Source organism: Carcharhinus amblyrhynchos, chromosome 30 (assembly GCF_965287045.1).
Source record: "Carcharhinus amblyrhynchos chromosome 30, sCarAmb.v2.hapA, whole genome shotgun sequence".
NCBI lineage: Eukaryota > Metazoa > Chordata > Chondrichthyes > Carcharhiniformes > Carcharhinidae > Carcharhinus > Carcharhinus amblyrhynchos.
This window is the reverse complement of record NC_137353.1, coordinates 5,702,832-5,718,938: the sequence shown is the minus strand read 5'-3', so window position 1 is coordinate 5,718,938 and position 16,107 is coordinate 5,702,832. Positions and strand designations below refer to the sequence as shown.

At 41.3% G+C, this 16,107-nt stretch overlaps 1 protein-coding gene across 21 annotated transcripts in view; it reads left to right on the top strand.

The window, feature by feature from the left end:
* Positions 1–16,107, top strand: part of kif1b (kinesin family member 1B) — a 223,871-nt gene that overhangs the window by 75,741 nt on the left and 132,023 nt on the right. For 13 of the 21 annotated variants that reach the window (XM_080215351.1, XM_080215368.1, XM_080215367.1 and 10 more), the window contains exons 7-13: positions 1,774–1,885; positions 3,461–3,538; positions 3,927–3,992; positions 4,112–4,129; positions 6,709–6,784; positions 7,869–7,947; positions 10,059–10,201. In XM_080215351.1, the coding sequence (XP_080071477.1) occupies positions 1,774–1,885; positions 3,461–3,538; positions 3,927–3,992; positions 4,112–4,129; positions 6,709–6,784; positions 7,869–7,947; positions 10,059–10,201 (572 nt within the window). Of the gene's footprint in view, positions 1–1,773; positions 1,886–3,460; positions 3,539–3,926; positions 3,993–4,111; positions 4,130–6,708; positions 6,785–7,868; positions 7,948–10,058; positions 10,202–12,780; positions 12,823–16,107 lie in introns of all 21 variants that reach the window. The other 8 variants (XM_080215363.1, XM_080215361.1, XM_080215347.1 and 5 more) reach the window with 3 other exon arrangements.

The following is a 16,107-nucleotide window of genomic DNA, read 5'->3' as shown; positions in this document are numbered from 1 at the left end:
CAAGAATGATCCCTGGAATGAAGAGCTTGTTGTATGAGGAAGGTTGAGGACTCTAGGTCTGTACTTGGAGTTTAGAAGGATGAGGGAGTATCTTATTGAAACTTACAGGATACTGAGAGGCCTTAGTAGAATGGATGTGGAGAGGATGTTTCCACTAGTAGGAAAAAAACTAGAACCAGAGGGCACAACTTCAGGCTGAAGGGATGATCCTTTAAAACAGAGATGAGTTATTTCTTCAGCCAGAGTGGTGTATCTGTGGAACTCTTTGCTGCAGAAGGTTGTGGAGGCCAGGTCATCGAGTGTCTTTAAGACAAAGATAGGTTCTTGACTGATAAGCGGATCAAGGGTTATGGGGGAAAAGGCAGGAGAATGGGGATGAGAAAAAAATCAGCCATGATTGAATGACGAAGCAGACTTGATGGACTGAATAGCCTAATTCTGCTCCTATGTCTTAAGATCTAAAGTATTATGATAGAAGTTATATCAATCCCTTACAGTGCCACTCGGGGGGAGGGTTGATGCTTCAGCATTAATGGAAGCCTGAGACCAGAATAACGTTGTACATTAAGATTTGTTGCAGGGCTTTCATGTTTGTTCACTCTAATTTATACCTTCATTAATCTTGTATCTAAGAAACTGCGCTGCTTCCAGACCATGTAGAATCATAGAATCCCTACAGTGCAGAAGGAGGTCATTTGACCCATCAAGCCTGCACTGACCACAATCCCACTCGGACATTATCCCTGTAACCCCACGTATTTACCCCCGATGCTAAGGAACAATTTAGTGTGGCCAATCAACCTAGCCCGCACATCTTTGGCATGTGGCAGGAAACTAGAGGAAACCTGTGCAGACATGGGGAGAATGTGCAGACTCTACACAATTACCAAGGCTGGAATTGAACCTGAGCTCCTGGTGCTGTGAGGCAGCAGCGCCAACCATGCTGCAAAATAAGAGGCCGTTCCGAAGTATTATCGGCAATTAATTTCACTGTGACTCTCAACCATCGTCAAGAATCGAGGTTTTTGTGCAATTGTTTGTCTGGAATAGAGCCTGACCTTGTTTACCAATGTATTGACCTTCCCTAGTCTAATGTTAAAGTTACCAAGTATCTGAATTGTTGCTCTACAGTCAATGGTTCATCACCCAGTAACTGCACTCGAAGCCCACAGGTGTACCCACTGGAGCATAAATCGCTGGGCTGGTTATCATACAATCCCTACAATACAGAGAGAGGCCATTCAGCCCATCGAGTCTACACCAACAGCAATCTTGCCCAGGCTCTATCCTCATAAGTCCACCTACTTATCCTGCTAATCCATCTAACCTATGCATTCCAGGACACTAAGGGACGATTTAGAATGCACTTAACCCGCACGTTTTAGGACTATGGGAGGAAACCACCCAGAGTAAGCCCACATAGACATGGAGAGAACGTGCAAACTCCACACAGACAGTGACCCAAACCGGGAATCGAACCCAAGTCCCTGGCACTGAGGCAACAGTGTTAACCACCGTGCCCCCTTGATTATAAAGGACTTTGTGGCGCTTGTGTAATTAGCCAGAGGAAGTGGTTGGTGATTAATAGGGAAAAGGAATGTATTAATTTGAGAGATGAAATAAACCATCAGTGGAGTTCTGGATATTGGCAAGTTCTTGGAGGAAGCAGATTCCCCTGTCCCGTGTATCACAGCCTTGTGGAGCAGTGGCTATAGAATCATTTTTGGTACTGATTTTTCAATAGTAAAATACAAACATGTTTTTTAATTTCAGAACTGTGGCAGCTACAAATATGAATGAGACCAGTAGCCGGTCCCATGCTGTTTTTACCATTGTTTTTACCCAGAAGAGGCACGATGTGGAAACTGATCTCTGCACAGAAAAGGTATAAAGTTGTGACTGATTCAGGAGAGAAAAGTTTTCACTTTCTTTTTGTTCTAAATAACTTAGTTTAGTAATTTGGTTCTAATGCTACGTTTTGCACTCCCCCCTTTCCTTCTCTCTGAATGGTATGGTTTGTCTTTATAGTGCGCAAGAAACAATACTTTTCACTATGTTAATACATGTGACAATAAATCAAATCAAATATATTTTCACTTACTGCCGCTTCTACTTCTGATGTTGATTGTTTTCCGGTTATGTTTAGCAGTTAACAAACTCCTCTATTTTAAAATATTTTAATTTTTTTATTTGTTCCCAATTAAGGGCGATGCAATAATCCAAAACTTTGGCAAGTAAATTGGTGTCTCTATAAAATTAATTTGATTTATTATCACATGCATTGGGATACAGTGAAAAGTATTATTTCTAGCGAGCTATACAGGCAAAATGTACCGTTCATAGAGAAGGAAAGGGGAGGGTGCAGAATGTAGCGTTACAGCCATAGCTAGGGTGTAGAGAAAGATCAACTCAACACAAGGTAGGTCCATTCAAAAATCTGGTGGCAGTAGGGAAGAAGCTGTTCTTGAGCTAGTTGGTAAGTGTCCTCAGACCATTGTATTTTTTTTCCGATGGAAGAAAGTGGAAGAGAGAATGTCTGGGGTGCATTGGGTCCTTGATTACGCTGGCTGCTTTTCCAAGGCAGACAGAGTCCATGAATGAGAGGCTAGTTTGTGTGTTGGACTGGGCTTCGTTCACAACCCTTTGTAGTTTCTTGCGGTCTTGGTCAGAGCAGGAGTCATACCAAGCTGAAATACATCCAGAAAGGATGCTTTCTATGGTGCATCTGCAAAAGTTGGTGAGAGTCGTAGCAGATGTGCCGAATTTCCTTAGTCTCCTGAGAAAGTTGAGGCATTAATTGCTGTACCATTCAGCAAATGGTCTTTGGGAGAGGCACTGGCCGAGTGGTATTGTCACTGGACTAACAATCCAGAGACCCAGGTTAATACTCTGGAGACATGGGTTCAAATCCTACCACGGCAGATGGTGAAATTTGAATTCAATAGACATCTGGAATTAAAAGTCCGTGCATGAATCGAGTGTCATAAAAATCTATCTGGCTCACTAATGCCCTTTAGGGAGGGAAATCTGCTGTCCTTAACTGGTCTGGCCTACGTGTGAATCCAGAGCCATAGCAATGTGGTTGACTTTCAACTGCCCTTGGGCAGCAAGGGATGGGCAATAAATGCTGACCAGCCAGTGACACCCATGTCACACAAATGAATTTAAAAAAAGGTTTGCACAGGATGAACTTGACAATGTTTCCTTATCCCTGCACAGATGTCATAGTTTTCCCCCCATTTGAGCGAGTGAACCCAATGTTCACCCAACTTGGTGACCACCCTTTGTCTCACCCCTTCTCCCCTCCAACAATTCTACTCTTCAGAGGCTGTAATATCACCAAATGGTTTGGTTGAATCAGAAGCTGGTGTTGTTTTAATTTTTTAAATGCAAGGCCAGGTATCCAATTTTGAAAGCAAAATGAAGTATGATGAGTGTTGTAAATTTCCTCCCCCATTAGGTGAGCAAAATTAGTCTCGTTGATCTGGCTGGTAGTGAACGAGCTGACTCTACTGGAGCTAAAGGAACAAGATTAAAGGTAAAAGTGAATGGCAAATTTCTTGCCTACCTTCCCTTAAGTCTGATAATTGAATACAGTGACTCTTCGTGTAATCTCCAGTAAGACACTTGATGTGAGCAGTGCGTATTTTCCTGTGACAATTGTCGTGTTGGAACTCTCAATACAGTGTATTTCGTGAGGTTTATTAACGGGGGTCTGAAATGTAGTCGTGTGTTATAATTAATTAATTGTTGGCGGAAGCCTATTTGTGGGTCCACTAAGGTCAAGTAGGCTTTGATGGGGTGGTGGGGGAGAGAGTCAAACCATCTTGAACTCTAGAGGAGGAATGAATTTCAGGTTTAATTTTTGTCTCATTCTATTTGTGGATCTAAAACAAATTTAGTTAATGACTTCTTCACTTTTTCAGGAAGGAGCAAATATCAACAAATCACTCACAACATTAGGAAAAGTCATCTCTGCCCTTGCGGAAGTGGTGAGTTTGTAATTATTCGCCTGAGTTGTCTGAATATTGTTGTTATAATAAATTTTAATGTGGGAAAGGATTGTTTCGTTATAACTTGTTGTCTTTTTTAAATTGTGCTGCCATTGCAGGATAACGCTCCTAGTAAGGTAATGTTCAGACTATAATCATTATGTGCTTATCTAATATTTATTTTATGTATGTGACACCAAAAAAATCTAAAAAGAATCTCTGTTGAAAGCTCTCCATTGCGTGGTACACTTAATTCACTGGATGCATGTTGCTTAATTGTTTCAGAAGCAGCACGGTGGCACAGTGGTTAGCACTGCTGCCTCTCAGTGCCAGGGACCTGGGTTCAATTCCAGCTTTAGCTGGTTGTCAGCATGGAATTTGCATGTCCTTCCCATGTTTGCGTGGGTTTCCTCCAGGTGCTTCCTTCTACCTTCCAAAGGTGTGCGGGCTAGGTTGACTGGCCATGCTAAATTGACCCTTAGTGACAGGGAGGCTAAATACATGGGAAATACGGCGATAGGGCCCAGGTGGGATTATTGTCGGTGCAGACTCAATGGGCCGAATGGTCTCCTCCTGCACTGTAGGGATTCTATGATAAATGTCACATATATAATAATGTGTCTGCATTTTTAAATTACTGAGGAAATATTCCTTGATGGAGTGACAATTGTTCTGTATATAATTAGTTCTGAAGTACTAAAGCACTACATAGACCACACTAATCCATCCATTTAGAACTGACCGCACATGTGACTGGCAAACAACCTAACCTTTTGACGAAAGTTTTGCTCTCCATTGAAGAGTAATTTGAGAATGTGTATTAGGTATTGAGTTGGAATTACACATTTATTTTAATACTTGACTAACACTGTTGTTGAAGCTTGATGCAAGTTGTCTTTACTCATGGTGATGCTATTGACCTTTGCAGATGGAACCCATTTCTACCCCCTCATCCATTCATTCATCGTTGTTTTATCTTTCTTATAATAAACATAGGGCCACCATTTTACGGTGACTGAAAAAAGTTAAATTGCTTTGTACTATTTACTTGAAGTTTATTTATTAGTGTCACATGTTGGATTACATTAACGCTACAGTGTGGGCAACAGGATGGCACAGTGGTTAGCACTACTGCCTCATAGCGCCAGGGACCCAGGTTCAATTCCGACCTTGGGTCACTGTCTGGGTAGAGTTTGCACTTTCTCCACGTGTCTGCATGAATTTCCTCCAGGTGCTCCGGTTTCCTCGCACAGTCCAAAGGTGTATCGATTAAGTTGATTGGCCATGCCAAATTGACCCTAGTGCCAGGGGTATTAGCAGGGTTACAGGAATAGGGCCTGGTGGGATTGGGGTCAGTACAGAGTCGATAGGCCTAATGGCCGCCTCCTGAACTGTAGGGATTCTATGATCCTAATGAAGTTACGAGGGTATTTTCACAGTAATTTCATTTGTGTTAATGTAAGCCTACTTGTGACACTATTAACTAACACAATGCAATTTAACTTTTTCCAGTCTCTGTAAAATGGTGGCTCTGTGTAGCTCTTGACCCTTTCTCTTGTCTAATGCCTGTTCAGTAGACAGTCTGTGCTTTGTGGTTTTGCAATGAAAACATCTCCCAGGATAGAGCAGGTTTTAGAAGTTACCAGAATGAATGCTACACAGGATGAGGGCCATCTGCCAGTTTTAAGGAACTGATATCATGCTTTCTACGTTAATCCCTGCTGTGACTTCTTGAGTTCCTGATTTGCTCATGACATTTGAAAACTGGCTCAGCATTTGGATCATGGCTGTCCAAAAAGACACCACAATCTGTGAAAGTAGCCATGAGTAGGGAGCAATACTCAAAGCTGATGCCTTCCAAGATCAACTCAGCCGTCCATTTAAGTCTCAGCAGCAGTTCTGAGTTCTCTTCTGACCCTTTCACTGCCTTTTGGAAATCCTCACATTTCTATTTACCAATTGTCATGTAGTCCCTCTTATGCTACATAATATTGACCAACGGGTTTGTTTGCATTCACGAGCTTTTGGAGTGCTGCTCCTTCATCCGCTCACTTGATAAACCTGAAGTAAACCTTGTTGGACTTTAACTGGTGTTGTGAGACTTCTTACTGTGCCCACCCCAGTCCAACACTGGCACCTCCGCATCACCTAAAATTGAGAGTAATGAGAGAAAGCTTTGCCCAAACTGCTGCTTGTTAATGTTTCGGTGATCGAAAAACCCTTTATTGAATTCAACCTGTAGCGGCTAATACTTGAAAAAGAATGACTTGCGTTTGGAGTAGGTAAGGGGGAGGGAGGGGGTAGCTGTAGGCCAGTCATGGCACCAGCAAAGGTCAAAAGCAGCAAAAATGATCAGTGCACAGGAGAATACACCAATTAATCGCCAACAAATCCACCTCAGTTGAAGTTGGAAAGTAACTTACCTTTGACGAGTTGATGAGTACACTTTCCCATTGATGTTTGAGATCACACACACATTGAGAATCTTATCATCGTTCGTGGGGAATGGAAAAGCTTTGGTTCTGTCCCAGTTTGACTTTCAGCCATTTGTATATTTACAGCTTCAGCTCTGGGGTGCGCTCTCGACATCAGTGAAGTAATTGGCAATAAATGCTGAATGGAATCAAATAAAATCCAGCTTTAGGCAAAGAAAGATCTGAGGTGGACATTGGCATTTGGATTTTAATTTGAATATCCTTTTACTTGTGTTGAACAGAGCAAGAAGAAAAAGAAGTCTGACTTCATTCCCTACAGAGACTCTGTTCTGACATGGCTTCTAAGGGAGAATCTAGGTAAGGTGACTGTAACCAAAATACAATGTTGTCCCAACTCTGTCTTTTGTGGTATGGCAATGCACAGGGATAAGAATCATCAAAAAGAACAGTGTCAGCTATTTGATGCAAATTATTTTCTGTATGCTGAAGAGGTACCATAAACCTTCACAATCATTTATCAGTTTGCTCTTCAGTAAACTTGTCCAAGTGGTTTATGGACTAAATTATAATCTGATGGTCTTTATTATTCATCTTCACAGCCAAGGATACCATATGGTGGTCTTTGGCTATTTAATTGCAGTGGAAAAGATTTTTTTTTGTTCAAACCCTGGATTCTGTACGAAACTTAAGTTATAATTGTATTATTTTGGTCTAGCGCATGTATGTATCAGACTAAATGCTTGTACTTCCAAGTCAGAAAGCCTTGAATTCAAACCCCAGTCAAAGAGATCATAAGACCTTAAGTCATAGGAGCAGAAGTAGATTATTCAGCCCATCAAGTCTGCTCTCGCATTCAATGAGATTGTGACTGATCTGATATGATCCTCACTCCACTTTCCTGCTTTTTCCCCATAACCCTCAATTCCCTTACTGATTAAAAATCTGTTTATCTCAGCTTTGAACGTACATAATGACCCAGCCTTTACAGCTCTCTGTGGTAAAGAATTCCACAGTTCACTACCCTGAGGGAAGAAATTTCTCCTCATCTCCTTCATAAATGGATGACCCCGTACTGTGAGATTATACCGTCTGGTCCTAGACTCTCCCACAAGTGGAAATAAAACCTCTGTGTCTACCCCGTCCAGCCTTCTCAGAATCCAAATGTCTCAATAAGGTCACCTCTCATTCTTCTAATCTCAAATGAATACAGGCCCAATCTACTCAACCTCTCATAAAAAAAACAAATCCCTCCATACTCAGGATCAACTGAGTGAACCTTCTCTGGACTGCCTCCAATACTAGATAGATTAGATTTGTATTCCAGTGCAGTATTGTTGGAAAGTAAATTAAATCAGAAGTTATCACTTAGTTACCTGTGTCATTAATGCTGCTAATTTTAAGAATAGGTTTATAGATGCTGATTGTGGTGTGTTTGTCTCAGGTGGAAACTCACGTACCGCTATGGTTGCTGCTCTCAGTCCAGCTGACATAAACTATGATGAAACTCTCAGCACTTTAAGGTATATCTATTTTTTAACATCTTCCAGTGCTTTTTCTTTATTCATTTATTCATTCATGGGATACGGGTGTTGCTGGCTGGCCAGCATTTATTGCCCATACTTGTTGCCTGGAGAAGGTGGTGGTGAGCTGCCTTGGCTGCAGTTCACGTACTGTGGGTTGACCCACAATGCCGTTAAGGAAGGAATTCCAGGATTTTGACCCAGCGAGTGTGAAAGTGCGGCCAATATATTTCCAAGTCAGGATGGTGAGTAGCTTGGAGAGGAATCTTCAGGTGTTCCCATGTATCTGTTGACCTTGTTCTTTTAGGTGGAAGTGGTCATGGGTTTTGAAGGTGCTGTCTAAGGATCTTGAGTGAACTTGCTTAAGTTTTGAGGGCTGTAGTTGTGATGATTCCACCAGAAAGGAATTAATTTGCATCTCCATAGTAGGCTTGAATTCCTGAGAAGGTCAAATTCAGTAAAAGTCACCTTTACCTGACAGCAGCTTCTGATTTGCTCAAGTTTAATTCATTAGTGCGAGTTTCGGGATTGAAAAGTGAAATGAAAGCCTAACCTTAAACCTTTGATATTGCAGTGTCATCTTTTTTTGTATTTTAACACACGGCTAATGCAATTTCAGAATGTCTGATCTGAGGATTTTTAGGGCTGTTATCTGGCCACGTACCTTATTCATTCCCTTCAGTGCGGTGTGGCCATTGTGCGTTCCATCTGCAAGATGCACTACAGCAATTTGCCAAAGGACCTTCAAAAGAATCCCCCCTCCCCACCGCCCCCCAATCTGCGACCTTGCAACCTAGAAGTCCAAGAGCAGCAGACGCAAGGAACGCCATCAGCTCCCAGTCACACACTGACCTGACTCAGCGATATATCACTGCTCCTTCATTCTCACTGGATGAAAATTCTGGAACTCTCCCCTTAACATCGCTTTGGGAGAATCTTCACAACACAAGCTTCAGGGCTTCAAGAAGACAGCTCACCAACACCTTCTCAGCAGCAATTGGGGATGGGCAATAAATGCTGGCCTTACCAGCAACATGAATGTAGAGATGCCAGCGTTGGACTGGGGTAAACACAGTGAGAAGTCTCACAACACCAGGTTTAAGCCCAATCAGTTTATTTGATAGTAATCCCACAAGCTTTCGGAAACGGTGTTCCTTCATCAGGGAGGGAGTTCCTTCATGGACGGAGTGCAGAGAAGGTTCACTAGGCTGATACCGGAGATGAGGGGGTTGGACTATGAAGAGAGACTAAATAGACTAGGTCTGTACTCGTTGGAGTTTAGAAGGATGAGGGGGGATCTTATAGAGACGTGTAAGATAATGAAGGGGATGGATAGGGTAGAGGTAGAGAGATTCTTCCCGCTTAGAAAGGATAGCAGGACTAGAGGGCACAGCCTCAAGATAAGAGGGGGGGCAGCTTAGGTCAGAGTTGAGGAGGAACTTCTTCACTCAAAGGGTGGTGAATCTCTGGAATTCCCTGCCCATTGAAGTGGTGGAGGCTGCCTCGCTAAATGTATTTAAGTCATGGGTAGATAGGTTTCTGATAGACAGGGGAATTAAGGGTCATGGGGAGAAAGCGGGAAAGTGGAACTGATCCACTTCAGATCAGCCATGATCTTGTTGAACGGCGGGGCAGGCTCGAAGGGCTAGATGGCCTACTCCTGCTCCTGTTTCTTATATTCTTATGTATGTGGAACCTGATGAAGGAATACCGTTTCCGAAAGCTTGTGGTATTGCTATCAAATAAACTGGTTGGACTTGAACCTGATGTTGTGAAACTTCTTACTGTGCTTACCAGCAACACCCATATCTCATAAATGAATTTAAAATAAAATGCTTCCCTGGCTAGGCTTTGTGCATGCTGTTCAATTTTATACGTTGATGTATTTTTGTATGGAGCTTCATCCAAAAGTTTACTACTTAATCCTTTCACCACCCATTAAGTGAGTCATTGATCATTATCTAATATTTCTCAGAGGTGGGAAGGATGTAATGAAATTCATGATTTGGTCATGTATAATTGTTGGCAAGTCTTGACACTTGTTCTGTTTTGGGTTAATGTTCTATTTCTGGCATGCTTTGAAACATTTTATTGGCTTTTTCGTTTTGTAGGTATGCAGATCGTGCAAAGCAAATCAAGTGCAATGCAGTGATTAATGAAGATCCGAATGCAAAACTTATCCGGGAATTGAAGGACGAAGTCACAAGATTGAAGGACTTGCTGTGTTCTCAGGGTCTGGGAGATATCTTAGACAGTAAGTAGATTAAACACTAAGCATGACCTTTTAAGATATCCTCAGTAATTAAAGGATGTCTGCTGCTGTGGTCATGAGGATTGTTTAGGGCAGTGGAACCCTCCATTGAGGAAGAAAGAATCTTATTCAAATACCACCATCTTCTATGCTTTTCACTAGGTTTCATTCAGTCTCACTGTTAATGCAGAAATTCTTTTAATGATGGCTATTTAAGATCTAAAGGGTAATCCAATACTAATCTTCTGGTTTCTTTGTATGTGTGAATGACAGTGTGTATTAACACGGCCGAGTGTAATCCTAAGCAATAGCATCACTGATCAAATTCAAGAATCTCAAATAATTTCCTACCACCCAGAGAGAAGAATATATCATTTTCATTTAGCTAAAACAGTTGTTCAGCTCTCGTGACGCATTAATATTGTCACTAATAGCCCATCACCTGGAGAGTGTTGCAAAGTAAACATTTTAAGATATATAATCAGAGTTAAAACATATACGCAGCAAACCCTTATTTTTGTAATGCTGACCACATGCAGTTCCACATTATGTAGAATTCTCAGGAAGGCATCACCATGTAACATGACCATAAAGGTCTTCCTTCTAAAATCAGCATGGTTACTCTTGGTGTGGGCTTCTCTGTACAGACTGAGCCCTGCAGTAACTTGATATGTGACAATATCTGCTGAAGAGGAGAATGTTGAGGGTGCTTAAACACACTCCTTACTGAGCAGAACTCCTTAACACAAATCTATCTCTTTGTAGTCTTCTACTGCAAACCCATCTGTAGCTCTACATGGCACCCTGCTGTAATAAAAGGAAGACATGGTGGATTGCAGTGAACATTTGCCTTGACCTTTCTAGGTGTGTTCTTCACTAAAATTTAATTGGAAGTTACCAGAGAGAAATTAGATGTGTTTGAAGGTGAAATCAGCAATTGAAATTTATATAGTGTCCGAGAGTTTAGACCATGATACGTTGCTTCATTAACTGCTTTTATTTAATATAGTTATCTTACCATCTGAAATTAATTACATGGCTTATTTCTTCCATAACATGCACCTATTTTCAAGGTCTTCCTATATGCAATGTCTTGTGAACTTAAGAAATGCTGCCCAGAGTGATTTTTGTCACAGGAGTGGTCAGAAAACACAGTGGCTTGACTAGTTTCCAAGCTAGGCTGGAGATGGGGAACAAATGCCCAGCAAGGACTTTTTTTTTAATGGGAGTTTCATCCACCTGCCTTCAAAGGCAATTCTTCTTGTGCTGCCTGTCCTGGCAAAACCAGCAAATATCTACTGGAACTGAAACTCTCTGAAGAAAGAGGAAATGGATCCTCAGCAACCCAACAAAGATGACGTACTGCTGATCACAAGGATCAGTCTTGCTCATTGGCACATTTAACCCAGTCCTGAATTCCACCTCAGATAACAATGTTTTCTTGGTGACCTTAAAGACTGAGATGTAGCCGAAATCCACATAAGTAGTATTTTGTATATTTGTGTGGAAAAGGACCTTCAGCCCATTGAGTAACTACCACTAAAGTCACACTAATCCCATTTTCCAGCACTTGTCCTGTATGTTATGATGTTTCAAGTGCTCATCCAAATATTTTTTAAAGGTTGTAAGATTTCCAGCCTCCACTACCTTCCCAGGCAATACGTCACAGATTCCCACCACCCTCTGTGTGGGGGAAAAAATGTTTTCTGAAATCCCCTCTGAATCTCTTGCCCCATACCCTAAAACCATGTCCCCTCATTATTGACCCCTCAACCAAGGAGAACAGCTGCCTCCTATTCACCCTGTCAGTGCCCTCATAATCTTATACACCTCAATCATGTCCCCACTCAGCCTTCTCTGCTCTAAAGTAAACAATCCAAGGCCATTCAGTATCTCATTATAGCTGAAATTCTCCATCGCATGCAACATCCCAGCGAATCTCCTCTGTGCCCCCTCGAGTGCAGTTTCATCCTCCCTATGACTTGTAACTTGCATGTGAACTTTAAGGTTGGCATTTAAGAAATATCATCTGTGTCTGATTCTCAGATAATCCAAGTTTCTTCTTTGTCTAACATAGTGTTAGAAGGTAGGCATTTTAAAAGAAAATGTCCTTCATTCCCATTCCTTAAAAATTGTTATTGATTGAGATTGTGACGATAAAGTTTCAGATTAGAAACCTGAATGCTAATTTTCCACGTACAATTGAGCAATTACAGCTATTCCTTAACGTGTGAATGTTTCGTACTTTAATATGAACAATTACATCTAAAGGTCCAGTATCCCCTATTTCAAGGGAATCTGTTGATGTAAATCTAATGGCATTTTGGGATGGGGGTTGTTGGAAGTCTAGCACAAATCCACGTAGGCATCATTATGGTCTGTGTCAGAGTTGCGTTTTATGAAGGAAGCCTTTCGTGACTTATTTTTGGGCTGTCTTGATACAACTTGGAATGAAAGGGATACTGTACCTTTTTAAGTTTCGGTGAAGTGCTTTGCAAGTCTAATATTCAACTGAAAACGAGTATGCCTGAGTTTTCAGAATGACCTTTGACCCTTCTCGTTCTCCTCCTGCACCCCTCCAGTTGAGCCAATGACTGATGATTACTCTGGAAGTGGAATCAAATGTGTGTAAACATGTGTGTCGGTACTTTCTAATTCTCCCGCCAATCTGCTTTGAATCAGCCTCGCTTCAACGTGAGCTTTGCATGCCCAAGTCAGTGGTGTCGCTTGCAGAGGGATCCCAGATAGATTTTCTGAGGACTATCTGTTTTGTCCTACTTATGTGTTCTGTGCAAGTATTTGGAATAAATGGGGTGGTTGGAAGTCTGTCCGAATATGTGCGCTTACAAGGTGTGTGTGTGTGTGTGTGTGTGTGTGTGTTGCAGACATTGAGTGTTTGTAATTGCTCTGGATTACTAACCTGCTACATTAACCATCAGGAAGCATCTTCTCAGCTTTCAGCTGCCCAACTCCCCTACCCTCTCCCAATTTCTTAACTTATTTTTCTGCAGGTCACTTGATTTATTATTTGATTTAAGAAAGGAATGGCATCACATCACACTACAATAACTTAAGTCATGCAGATATTCGCAAGTAACTTGAGAGAGATCATGCTGTGAAAGTACGTTATATTTATTGTATCTGAATGATGCAATGTTGAACATGCACCCTGAGTTCTGAATAAGCAGATATTTTTTGGAAGCATTTACTCCTCTTTTCTAGTGCATAAAACAATATAATAAATAGTAATTAAACATTTTGCTTTCAGGCAGCTCTGAACTTTAACACCTACTCTGAGCTAATGTTTTATTTCTTTAATACTACTATTACCATTCCCTTTAACTTCCTCCCCCCCCACCTCAATCAAATCGTTGTCATTTAATACCCCCTGCCCACAAACCTATCCTGACCTCTTTTGCTCCGCCTGCCCCTTTTTCAACAGCATAAAACTCTTTACACCTGTCATCAGTTTCACTCCTCTTCAGTTCTGAAGCAGAGTAATGTTGATCTCAACATTAACTCTGTTCCAGCTCCAAAGATGCTGCCAGACTTGCTGAGTTTTCTTGCCACTTTGTGTATTTAATGTAAAAGTAGAAGTTGGATGATAATTTGTCTTAGAATCATATAGTCCCTACAGTGTGGAAGAGGCATTTGGCCCATGGAATCTGCAACCAACTCTTTAACAGAATAAATTACCCAGGCGCCGAAGTGTGGTGACTATGGGATTTTCACAGTAACTTCCTTGCGGTGTTAACCTAAGCCTACATGTGACACCAATGAAAGTAAACTTTACCCAGACCCTCTCCCCCGTGCCATCCCCATAACCTCTACAAACTTCCCATGGCTAATCCATCTAACCTTCACATCTTCAGACACTAAGGGGCAATTCAGCATGGCTAATCCACCTAACTGCACATCTTTGGATTTGTTTAAACAATCGAGTAGATGAAATGTTGGACAAACAGGTAATTTTCTATAGCATAATCTAGATGGTCTGATCAGGTCAAGTGTTCTGCCTGCCAAGTATAGTTAATTCCTTTCTTACGAGCAGTTGAGAGTTTTGACGTAACTTCACAAAAAGAGATATCAGCAGCCAAATTGATTTGACATTTACAAAAGCAAGATACCATGGATGCTGGAAATCTGAAATCTGCGCGTCTGTTTCTCCTTCCGCAGATGTTGTCAGAGTTAACCTTTCAGGTTGATGACCCTTCACCAGAGAACGGTACAGGTGATATGCCAAACAGCCAGTCTGTAGCTGTCTACTTGTACATGTTTTCATAGTTAATGAGTGCAGCTTCAGTTTCAGATTTTTTTGACACATCCATGATGTCTAAGTTTCTGCATTAAACAAAACTGGTGGAATGCATGTGCACATGCCAAATATTATACATGCTTCCTCCCATCAACTTGATTTGAGAAAGAGAGGAGACCCCAAGGTTTGCAGTTTATTTTGCACATCTGGTTAGGTGCATTGACCCGAACAGGCGCCCGAGTATGGCGACTGGGGAATTTCACAGTAACTTCATTGCAGTGTGAATGTAAGCCGCCTTGTGACTAATAAATAAACTTTACATCACACTCTCAAAACCCTTGCAACAAAATCTAAATTTACAAGACCAATAGCTAAAGAAATATTAATGATCTTACTACATCAGTAGATATGTTTACATGTTATGAAGCCATCTTCCACACTGCTAACCTTGTACAGTAAGATGATGAGCATTGTCCATTTATGCGTGTACATTAGATTATAAATTATAGAACCCTACAGTGCAGAAGGAGGCCCATTGAGTCTGCACCGAACACAATCCCACCCAGGCCCTACCCCCATATCCCTACATATTATACCCACTAATCCCTCCAACCTACGCATCCCTGGACACTAAGGGGCAATTTCTTAGCATGGCCAATCAACCTAACCCGCACATCTTTGGACTGTGGGTGGAAACCGGAGTACCCGGAGGAAACCCACATGGACACCAGGAGAATGTGCAAACTCCACACAGACAGTGACCCAAGCCGGGAATCGAACCCAGGACCCTGGAGCTGTGAAGCAGCAGTGCTAACCACTGTTCTACCGTGGTGCCCATTGTAGAATGTAGAATGATTTGATGCCAATTTATAATGATGTCAGTTTACTTCTCCATTTGATCCAGTGTGTTTGCTGTTTTTAACACATGATGTTTTTGTAAGCTTTGTGTGCAAGAGAGAAGTCTGTGTTGCAAGTGCACGTGCAATTTCTTCTGCTATATAACTAACTGCTTTGCCAATTACTTAATTACTTAATAGTAATGTAACCAGATCTGCTACTCTGTCTCTGTATTGCTATTAATACTACACTGATGGTGGTTTTAAAGACTTACTGGGTTTCCATTGTCTGACCCCCAAAAAAAAAGCCTTGGGTATCCTTGAGTTTATTTATTGTAGACAATGAGATGAGAAGGCTAAGTATGATGGGAAACACCTACTCTGGTTCAACTCTGCATATTCAATGAACAGAATCTGATGAGTTGAATATGTAATTGCATGAGTTACACTAAAGTTTGTTCATCTGATGTATTTTTTTTTACATATATACACATTTTAATACAGGGTGTTTATAAATTCCTTGTGCAACATTAAGCTGCAATAACCTTGTGCACATGACAAACTGTAAATGGCAAGATGAAAGAATTTGTAATTTTGAACGTTCGTGATATTACTTAGCAGAAACTGGAGAACAATTTCAACATGTTGGAGAATTGAACTGAACAACATACTACAGGATGGTGCTTGTGTTGAATTTGAACTGTATTGTGTTTAATCTTTCCGAATTGCACTTTCATACTGTTTGCAGTTTGTGTCTATCATGTGTGCATACAAAGTTGCTGTAGTTTCAGTTTACTCAAGGACTTTACAATCTCTGT